This window comes from Castor canadensis, chromosome 1 (assembly GCF_047511655.1).
Source record: "Castor canadensis chromosome 1, mCasCan1.hap1v2, whole genome shotgun sequence".
In the NCBI taxonomy this organism is placed as follows: Eukaryota; Metazoa; Chordata; class Mammalia; order Rodentia; family Castoridae; genus Castor; species Castor canadensis.
In genome coordinates, this window is record NC_133386.1 from 22,007,194 (window position 1) to 22,018,958 (window position 11,765).

The 11,765-nt window shown below is 39.6% G+C and overlaps 1 protein-coding gene across 6 annotated transcripts in view; it reads right to left on the reverse strand.

Moving 5' to 3' along the window:
* Aig1 (androgen induced 1) overlaps positions 1-10,528 on the reverse strand; it is a 248,185-nt gene extending 237,657 nt beyond the window's left edge. The window contains exon 1 of one of the 6 annotated variants that reach the window (XM_074072981.1): positions 10,302-10,528. In XM_074072981.1, the coding sequence (XP_073929082.1) occupies positions 10,302-10,442 (141 nt within the window). In that variant the 5' untranslated portion in view covers positions 10,443-10,528. The remainder of the gene's footprint in view (positions 1-10,301) is intronic. The other 5 variants (XM_074072967.1, XM_074072974.1, XM_074072963.1 and 2 more) reach the window with 5 other exon arrangements.
* Positions 10,529-11,765: the final 1,237 nt, after the last annotated feature.

Here is an 11,765-nt window from a genome sequence, read left to right on the forward strand (position 1 = left end):
ACCAAACATTTCAGGAGGAAGTAATACCATTCCTACTTAATCTTTTTAGAGCACTGAGGGGAATGAGGCCAGGATAACCTAATATCAAATCCAGACAGAGATTTAAAAAAAAAAAAAACTACTAACTAATATTCCTCATGTACAGGGAGGAAAAATATCTTAACAAAACATTAGCAAATCAAATCCAACAGTATATTAAAAGGACAAGACTTTACAATCAAATACCATTTACTATAGACTGGTTCAATAGAGAAAAATCAAGGAATGTAAATCATAATGAAAGTCATAGGAATATATCAACAGATACACTTAAAGCATATGACAAAATTCAACATCCACTTATATTAAAAACAGAACTCTCAGCAAAGTAGGAGTTGAAGAAAATTTACTCAAACTGGTAAATAGCGGGAACAAAAAAAATTCTGTACTACACTCTTAATTAACTGCAAAAGACTGAACCTCTTCCCCTAAGAAACAAACAAGGTAACAAGATCTACTCTCATTTCATCTAGTCAATATTATAATAGAAATCTTAACCAGCACAATAAAACATAAAAAAGAAATAAAAGCTGTGCTGATTGGAAAAAAAATCAAATGTCTGTATTAACAGATGATATCATTGTCTACATAAAAAGTTCCATCAAATCTACAAGCTCCTAGAACTAATAAATGAATTTAGCAAAATCACAGAATATAAGTTAACATGCAAACATTAAGTGTATCAGTTTATGCTAGCAATAAACAACCAGAAAGCAAAATTTAACAAAAAGTACTATTTGTTCACTGAAGAGGATATACAGAGAATAAGTAAGCACATGAGAATATGTCATTACTTATTTGAGAAATATAAGTTATAACCACAATGAAATATCATTATACACCAATTAAAATGGCTAAAATAATAAAGACAGCATCAAATAATTGGCAAGAATGGGGAACAGCTGTGTCACTTGTACATCATGGTAGATGTAAAAAAAATGGTACAGCTACTCTGGACAATAGTTTGATAACTTCTTTTACAACTAACATTGCAACTACCATGCAACTCAGCAATAATCCTTCTGGATATTTATGAAAAGAAATGAAAGCTGAGGATCACATAAAAACCTAAGCATGAATAGTCACAGCAGGCTTATTAATAACAGCCCCAAAGTGGAAAAAAATCCAGATGTCCTTTAATGTGTAAATAATTAAAGAAACTGTGGGGCATCCGCAACATAAAATATTCCTGGACAATGAAAAGGTACAAACTACTAATACATGTGACAATTTTCATGAGTCTCCAGGGAACTGTGAAAAAAGACAATCCCAAAAAGTCAGGTATGTATTATCCCATTTACATAAGATTCTTGAAATGGTAAAAATCATAGAAATGGAAAAAAAATTCAAAAGGTTGCTCAGAATCAGGCTGGAACTGTGATCCCCCTATTTGTGTTTCCCCTCTTGACTGGGGATGATAGTCACACACTACCATAACCAGGCATTGGTTGAAATGGGGTCTCATGAACATTTTTGCCTGGATTTACCTCAAACTGCTATCCTCCAGATCTCCACCTACAAAGTAGGCTTGAGCATGGCACCTGGCTGAGAACAATTTTAATGGGCAAAAGGTTTGCACAGAACCTTCACAAAGAAGATATAATCATATATATACATATATATGCAACATATTTATATATATATATATATATAATAAACGGGAACAGATATTTAACATTAGTCATGAGAGAAATGCAAATTAAAACCACAATGAAATGCTACTCCACACCTATTAGAACAAAAATAGAAGAGAACACCATGCACCAAGGTGGACACTGCAACTGGAACTTTCACATATTGCTGGTAGCATTGCAGCATAGCACAACCACTCTGGAAAACACTTGGGCAATCTGTCATACAGTTAAACATACACCTGCCATATGACCAAGCAATCCCTCTCCCAGTACGTACCTATTAAAAAATGAAAGTTCGTGTTCACACACGAGCTTTGATTTGTGTACAAGCACACAAATGCTAATAGCAGCTCTTTATCCTAATGACTCCAAACCTGAAAAACTCAAATGCACTTGGTACATCAATACCAAGGAATACTACTCAGCAAATATTGCTACACGTGACAACATGAATGAATCTGAAACATATCATGATAAATACAGAAAAAACAGACTCAAAGACATATGATATGCCTTACACATTTTTCTAGAAAAGGCAAAACCATAGGAACAGAGAACAAACCTGCAGTTGGTAAGGTAAGGGAAGGCTTGAGTAGGAAGAGGCACAAACACAGAGGAATATTTTGAGGTGATAAGGTGGTACTTACAAAATTTTATGCATCTGGAAAAACTTTACATGATTCACACTAAAAACAGTGAATTTTGATATATATGAATAAAAATAAATTTATAAAAAACCATATGCACATATTGAAGTTTTGGAATTTTTAAAGTATATATAGGACTAAAAAGGCAAATACCAAAATACTAACATTTATATCACTGAATGTTATCTGAAACTTAAAAATAATTTTCATGAAGAATAGTTCTCTGAAATCTGATTTTACATAATTCGTACACACACATATTTTAGAGCTGGACTCTCTATGTGTTTCTGTATGTGTATAAAGCTCCAAAACTGAAGCAATGAAATACTAAAATGCAAAGAAATTAGGAATAATTAAGGTGGAATATATGTATACATGTTCTTCCCAGTTTCCTGTGTTATATAAGTCTTTTGTTTTCTTTTTTTTTTCTGATGCCCAACATAAGGCACAAAAATTCAAATTTTCTATAATGATTATGTGTTACTTTTGAAATTAAATTTTCAAATGATAATGCAGTCTTACAAGTCTCAACATAGTCAATATGAAGGGGCCACAGCAATGTCTAACTTCTTAGACTTCCATGCTTCCAGCCTGTATCTGTTGCACTCCACAGTGAAGTGTGCCCCTTTGAAACAGAGCAGAGTTCTCCAGGGCTGGGACAGGCCCGCCATGCAGGTGAGGAGCTCTTTAACTGCCTGGCTACAAGCTGCACAAGAGAAAGCTATGTCATTACAGAAGCCCAGGCAGGAAGATTTTTCCAAGCTTGCTTGGATCTCATGAACATCTGATTCAGTGTGGAAAATTCTACTATTGTTCACGCTTCCAGAGAAATGTGACATTTCAGGGGAACACAGAAGCTGCTTCAAAAGAGCTACCAATTTTGCTCAATACTAACTACATACAGGGCAACAGCGGAGATGGAGCAGTGACCTCAACCACTGGTCAAATGACTTTCTGCAATTTCAATAAGATTTGCAACTAAGAGAGGGAATGGGTGAATATATCATCAACTATTTCTCCCGTTCTGACACCACCAGGCCCCTAGTTTACATCTATTCCAAAAGAAACCTCTGCAAAGGTTAAGAGGCTTCTATGCAAAGGATCCTTTAAGTTTATGTGCATATTTTAGGGTCAAGTTTAAGCTTCTGCAGAAAAAAAGTGTGCAGTTTCATCCTCTTGGTTTAATATCCAAAAAATAAAAATGAATCAAAGAAACATAAAAACCCACCAAATTTTGTTCACTGAGAAGTCATTGATCTGGTTGCCTTCACATGGCACTCTGTGGTTTTGACTGGTAAAACTGAAAACCACAGTTATAGTAATGACATGTAGAATCTCTTCTCAAGATATTTTATTTCCTATGTAAATTAAGCCATGAACTATAGTCAAAAAAGTATTTTGTGATAAGTATATCAGTAAATATAAGACTCACTCGAATGCAAAATTTAATATACTTAAGCAGCTTATTCTGCTTCTCCTTTTTTCCTAAATGTCAAAAATTCTCACGTCTCAAAGCAAAAAAAAAAAAAAAAAAAAAAAATCTGTCCTGCAGGTATACTTGACCATTTCCTGGTCTTTGAACAGTCCCAGTTTTCCACATGACAACACTTATTTTCCCTGATCTGACTGTAATTTTCTTAAATTCTTTTGCAATCTGGATTTAGATAACAACAAAGTACCTAGATTACATTACCTTAAACTTCTACAAAACTCCTTCACCCAGACAAAATATAAGACTATGATTTTGGTTTTCATAGAATTATGACATAAGAAGTATCAACTAAAAGAATATTTCTTTACTTTGTTAAAAAAATAAAGATATTATGTATTATGCTACACAATGTCCTATATATGAGGATTTGAGTATTTTTCCTGATAGAAAAGTTGTTATACTTCCTTCACTCCAACAGTGGGACAATCAAACAGTGTATTCTTTTTTGCTTTGGCACCCAGAAGATTATTTAAATTTGTTTCTCACTTGTAATAACTAGTCCATCACTGGTGTCTCATACCTATTTTTCTCTTTTATTATCAAGCTATAATTTTTACATGTTTTTAATAATGTTGCAGTGAAAGTCACCTTAAATATGTTTTGAAAGTAGCATAACTACAGCTATTTCACATTAAATTACAAAAAACAGGTTCTGTCTGTGGAGGTAAGGGGGTTGGTGCCAGTGGGAGGGGAAGAAGGTGGGGAAAGGGTGTGGGAGGGTAAATACAGTGCAAATACTCTGCACACATGTATGTAAGTGGAAAAATAAGACTTGTTGAAACTATTATAGTAATAGAGGGAGTGGAGGATAAAGGAGAATAGTGGAAGGGGTGAATTTAAGTATGATATATTTGATATGTTACAAGAACTTTTGTAAATGACACAATGTAACCCCCAACAACAACAAACAAAAGCAAAAGTGGGCAACCCCCTGTGTAGCATCTATCATAAGGATCAATCCAATGGTTTTATTATGATACAAATTTTGATTCCAAAGGTATAGGGTAGGGCAGGCTCCCAGAGAAAGCTGATTGGCCCACTTGCTGAGAAGATAGGGTCTCAACCACAATATCCTGCCAAGACATGAATGAAATTCAGTGCAGGAGGTTAATGAGTAGGACGCAGCACTAAGAAATGGCCACTCTTGAAACCATAACTACTACAAAGTAGCGCAAACAAGACAGCCTGTTTCAATCTTTAAAAATCAAAGTCTCAAGTCCAACACCATTACTAATTTAACTTTTAATAAAAAATACCCAGCTCACATTTTTCAAGCAAGTTAATTCTGACTCATTTGTTAGACGTTCTACCATACTCATCAAAATAAAATTTTAGTGGCCACACTTTTAAAATTCTGGTTATTTGAATGTTTGGGGAAGAGACAGGACAAGGAAAGGACACTCACTGAAAACTTGGAAAAAGAAAGTTTCCATTTGTTCAAACACATACTAGGCTCCTACCCCACGTACTACTTTGAGGCTTCAGCATACAGTCGCTTTTTTCATTTATTTTATGCTGGTTTTATTTTGATTCTCCTTTTTTTTTTTTATTATCTTAGGGGCAATTATGATATAACTTGGGGAAGGATGGCCTAGCTAGTGAAATGGTATGAACCAGCATCATTTGAAGAAAATTCATCAGTTGTGATATTGATTAAGGAAATATGTGACCATCGGTTTGATTGAACTTGTTTTTTCTCCAGCATATCCAATTAAGAGTATACCTTCTACTGGCCTGGAAATTGTTTCTAAAAGACTACACTGCAAAGTGGAGGTCTAGTGTTTCCAGTGTTGTTCAGTCTTTATAAATTATAATGCCCATGTCACACATATGCACGTCTCCACATGGTTTCAAGGATGAAGCAAGCAAGCACGTAAGTTTTGGTTAAAGCTACAACTAGCCAATTGCGTAATATACACAAAAGACTAGCTAAATCTGCTTTTATTTCATATAAGTACAAAGACAGTTAAGGGATCCCCTCCACCCCCTTCAGAGGTTTCAAAGCCAAATGTATTTATTTTCTGTTGTTGCCACAATTCTTCTTAAAAAATTAGCACAAATTAATTGCATGAAGGGGTTTCATTGTGATATTTACAATATGCATATAATGTACTTTGATCAAATTCACCCCATTTATATTACTTTTTCTTAACCATGCTCCCTCCTTTCCCCTCCTTTTTAACAGTTTTTGGTGGGTTTCATTGCGCTATTTTCATACATACACATATACATATATATATATATGTATAAAACATACCTCTATAATATTTACCCCTCATCACACAAGAGACATTCAAATTGCTTTAGCTGAAAAGCACTGCTCCTCACTTGGGTACATGAATTGATTAAAAACAGGAGAAACTTGGCATTTCTGCCTCCATTTTTATATCTGTTTTTGTTCTAAGCCATTCTCTTTGCAGTCACTTTGCAATCACCTTGGGTTCCAGAAAGGACAGAACTGATAACATCTTTATGACAAGGGCCTGAAACTTCCCATAAGGAACAGTAGAGACTTGTAGGACAGATCACCCCTCCAAATGAGGACACCTACCTATAAGGATGAGACTGCACCCTGGAGGGGGAGCAATCATCTCGTGAGAACCAGATTGCTCCCCTCAAGTGATGACAATGATAACATCCTCTCTGAAACCCCTCTGGGAACACTTGAACTGAGATAATGGTCAACCAGAACACACCTGTGACTGGGACTGTTTAACTGTGCATACCTCTGTCCCCTGCTCCCAGTTCTTTTGTCTACTTAAAACTATAGTTCATATCTGAACCCTGAATATGGCTGAAGATGAGTTGAGTGCTTACTCTGCCTCTTCCCATGAGTTGAGCTGTGTAATAAACCTTTCTCTGCCTTCACCATGCCTCTTTATTTGGCATTTAGGGGTACGTAGCCTAATCTGGCATATGGAATCTCAGGAATTTGGGTCTTGGGTTCAAAACTCCATTTAATCACCCTCTCCGTTCCCCTCCTCCCACCTCCTGTTTCCCCCCCATACCCAAACAGTCCCCTTTTTGCAATCAAAAGTGCTAGAAATTAGTGACTTAAGTAACATACTTATTGTTTTACAATTCTAGAGTTCAAAAGTCCAAAAACAATTCTGGAGGTAAAACCCAGTTGTCATCAGGGCTGTGTTCTTCTGGAAGCACTGGGAAAAAATCCATCTCCATGCTCTTTACAGTTTCTAGATGCTTCCCGCACTTCTTGGCTAGTCTTCAAAGCCAGAAATGTTGCATCTTTCTGTCACTTTCTCCCACAGTCATGTGTTTCTCCAACTGACTCTTCTGTCTTCCTATTCTACTTTTAAGGACCCTCAGGATTACACTGGAATAGATTACTATTCCAGAGTAATCTATCTATCTTAAAGTCAACCTTAATTCCCTTTTGCCATGTAACCTAACAGATTCACAGGCTCTGGACATTAGGATGTAGACATCTTTGGGGGCCAACATTCTACCTACCACACCAAAACAGCACGTCTTTCTCCATGCAGCAACTTCCATGTTCCAAAAGCAATTCAGATCTCTTATAGTCTTTCAATATTCTAACAGCTCTTGGGGCAGCAGTATAATGTTACCAATGGCAACCAGCTGCAATTCAGTTTTTGACCCTAGGCTCTGATTCTACTGGAATGACTCTCATACCCAAAGAGAGATATGAATATGGCTGGAATGGCTACTACCACTTGACCATCTGTGCCTGGATACGTTAGCCCAAGTTTCCTGATTCTCACTAGCTTAAACTGATGCTACAGAATGTTGAATCTGTACTTTGGTCATCAGGATTAGTGCTCTGACTGCAATCCAAGTTGGCCAGAGAAAGGGCCTTCTCACTAAATTTTGAGCAGCTAAAACCCTCTTCTAAAATTTCTCCAATATGCTTACAATCATTAACATTGTCTAAGACACTAGGAAATAAAGTCTGCTCATTGCTTTTTTTAAACAGGCAAAAATAGAAAGTTAAACAGGTAAATTATAATAGCCTTTTCCTTCAATGCTATCACAGAGGATTTACAGGTTGGTTGTTTTAACATCTGTGCAATGCTTAAGCTCTAAGAACTCTAAATCACAAATGAAAGAATAGCCAGGCACCAGTGGCTCACACCTGTAATCCTACCTACTCAGGAAGCAGACATCAGGAGGATCGCAGTTCAAAGCCAGCCCAGGCAAATAGTTCTGCGAGACCCTATCTTGAAAAACCCTTTGTAGAAATAGGACTGGCAGAGTGGCTCAAGGTGAAGGCCCTGAGTTCAAGCCCCAGTAACACAAAAATAAAAAGAAGAAGATTTGCATGGGTGGTTTTGCAAATATATTTCAAATATACTTTCTCACAGGAACCCTTGGTCAAAGATAATTATTCTATTTCAATCAGGAGCCATATAGCGTAAAAAAACATGAATGATTGGCTAAAGGCCCTATACTAACATTCAGCCAAAATAGAAACATGAAACAAAGTAAAAGCTTTAAATTTGAACTTATGGTCTGAATGTCAGGGTAGAAAAAAGTATAGTTATCATGATTACTGCTAATTAAAATAGGCAGTCCAATTATTGAGTGATAAGCTAGAAAGTATGTTGCAGTCTATCAAACAGATTCCACTACCAATGCACATCACATGAAGGTTCTAGATGGTGTATTGCTTCTTGGGAGTCTTGTTTTCTAACACACAGCAATGCCAATATGAGAAAAGCAATCTCTCTAGCGTTAGACAACATCCTACCCCTCTCACCTGCTGACCAGTGCTCCCATTCCCCCAAAACAGCATCTAAGTCAAGGGCACAACTGAGCAATGCCCATAGAACCTATGGCTTGCTCCTTGGCAATACTCAATGGACCAACACCAAGTGACATCTGACTTAGCAATGGGAGAAGGCCTTGATCCAAAAGGAGTTTTGCTTACAGAGACCTTAAAAGGATTTTGAAAATCTGTGCACATATTTTAAACAACATCTACACATCTCAAACTTAAATTTTAATAAGGTACATGATCTCTGGCACTGTCCGTGGTATAAATGTTTTCTGTACAGAACCTGGGGTGGAGGAGATAGTTTATCCAATCTATGCAAAATGACTGCTACATTACATAATTGGCAAAGCCAATCCTTATTGACAAGCCAATTAACCCAGCCATCTATCTTCTAAATGCTAAAAGGAACAGGAAATCACAGCACAGAGGCTTGTCATGTGCTCCTTACATGGATGAAGAAGAAGAAGAAAAGAGAATCAGCAGGGAACCCTTATGTTCAGAGGCAAATTAGTTTCAAGAAAGAGTTCAAAGTGGAGGATCTGAAAATTTTAAACCCTTGCAACACTCTGTGCCCTAAGCAATCTTGTGTGCCTAGAGACTGCTAGGGTAAAGAATTTCAACTCTCCAAGGCATCTCACATAATGCAAATATGACATGATATTTCTAAAGGTTCTGTATGTATTTCTTTGAGGCATCCTCTGTCTTTGGAAAGACCTTAAAATAGGAATCAAGTTCTTGTCATCAAAATGAAAGGTGAACAAAAAAAAATGATAACTTTGCTGGATTTGCCAAGCTTTGTATCATCTTGAACAAGACAAGACAGTTCTAGCTTTCCAGGATCTCGTTTTACATTTTCTCTGAGTCCTTTAGAATTTTCTTGCTTTTGTTTTAACTCTTCGCCTGTGCTTAATCATCTTTTAGTTTGTGAGTAATCTTTCACCACAAAGGTCAACGTTAGTTAATTAGTGACCTTTCACCCAGAAGTTCCTAGGTCTACTCCATGTCATTATTGGGTTTTATGCTCACCATCTGATTCTGTGTGGGAGCTGTTTTGGTGTTTTAAGATAATAATAAAAACCTAAACCTGCTTGAACTATCATGTTTGCGCCAACAGAAGGGTTTCTTATGAAAATTATGCAAAGTTGTATTGGGAAACTAGAAGTTCAGTGCAGCCCCACACCTTTAAAATTTCTGTCCTCTACTGGTTCTGAGGCAAAAGGCTGAAAGTGAATTACTGACAATTGGTAGAAGGCAGAGGCTAAAGAGACAACTTTATTGGGTTCTTTCTTTCCTTAGGGAAAGATCTGGGCGCTTTCGGGCGAACTTCAAAGTAACTACAAGATACTGTGTCCTTCCGTTGCTGCAAGTATCCGATGGCAGGTGCTCTGGAAACACCTTAAGGGCGAATGGGTCTGGGGCCACTCATGATCAGGGTCGTCAGATGCTTTTGGCAGTTGAAGGATCTTCCCTCTTAGAAGCGGATCTGTGTCCCCCTGCAAATAGCCCATCACCTGGCTGCGCCCCACCTCCATTTGTCCCCCAGTAACGATGGGCGGTTCAGAAGGCACGGCAGCTGGGCAGCCAGGCCTTGGACGCGCACACTGGGGTAGACGGGAGCACCTGGTGGCTGTCGGCAGCGCGCACGCGCGCAGACCAAAAACACACGCGCGCCCCCCAAACACACACGGGCACCGGGTGCAGGGCAGACAGAGGGTGGGAGGGGACGGCCTTACCAGATCAATGAACGTCAGGAATTTCCAGCTCCCTCCGTACGTCTGATGCGAGGGCATTTCGATGGCCTTGTAGTTGCACAGGATGGAGCAATAGGACAGCAGGATGGCCACCCGCAGCACCTGGCAGGGGACAAGCGCCATGTTCGCTAGAGGCCTGGGCAGGCTGGGCCGCGCGGAGGGCTGGCGGGCAGGAGGCGCGGGCGCGCGGGGGCGGGCGCTGGGGGAACCTGGGCGCGGCGCGGGCGCGGGCGCGGCGCGGGCGCGGGCGCGGCGCGCGCCCCCGGGGACCGGCGCGGCCTCGAGCGCCAGGGCGAGCTGCGCGGGCGGGGTGCTGTCGGCGGGCGCTGCCCGCGGCCGGCTACGGCTAGGCAGGCGGCGGAGTGTCATCTCTTTCGTCATCTTTGTCCTTCTGCAAATGTGATCGCCGGGTCCCGGGAGACCCAGCTAGGGGCGCCCCCTAGGCGTCCCAGGGAGGGGTGGGCTGCCTCCGACTGACAACCCGGCTTAGGGACCGCCGCCGGTGACAGCTGCTGGGAGGAGAGGGAGCGAGCCCTGGGGCTACTGGGAGCTTGGCAGGAAGTGGAGGCGAGGAACCCAGAGGGAGGGAATCCCAGTGTGGGCCCCTGCAACCCCTTGGGTAGCTGCTGTGAGCTGAGGAGGTGCTCAGTGCAGAGGGACCAGGTGGCCAGGGTATCAGCGTGGGGTGGAAAGCCACACACGGGTAGTCCTTGAATGATTTGCATTATTTTGGATTCAGTTGAGTTTTTAGTGTTGACAGACCACTGTTGGTGACTGTGAAGCTCCTTATAAATTCTGCTTCAGGGCGTGGACTACTCTACACTTTTCCACAAGAGGCTTATTAGTATAGCAAGATAGAATATGAGATAGAATATGAACTTTAGACGAGAGGTTTAGAAACACCAAGCTATGCTGTCAGATAACACTCTCCGCTACAAGACTGCATTCCGTTTAAAGAAGTCATTCCGAGTTTGGATGTAAAATCCACTTGCGTATAATTTAATACAAAATTTTTAGGAATTTAAACTGGTTTTGACCTTTGACTTATTTACAACAGAGGCTAATGAGAGGAAAGCAAATATAAACTGGATTCCCTCTCCCTTCCAGTAAGTGTTGTCACACTGAAGTTGCATCAGTCTGTGGGCAGCAGTTTTTTGTTTTTTTTTTTAATCATGCTCATATTTCAACCAGCCAGATGCAGGGTCAGGGTATGAAAAGACCACATAGGTATTTCCTGTGGATCCATTTGAAACAGGTGTCCTCTCCAAATAGTCTCTGAGTCAGAGGAAGTGGAGAGAAGGTGTCGGGGAAAGCAGAGTAACAGGGCTAAAGAGAAAGTGGCAAATCATGAACTCTAATCAATCTCTTAAATCGTGAAAGAGACCCATTAGGGTTTTTGTAATTGATATTCTAATTATGCTAATAGAAATTGAAGTCACAAAAAGA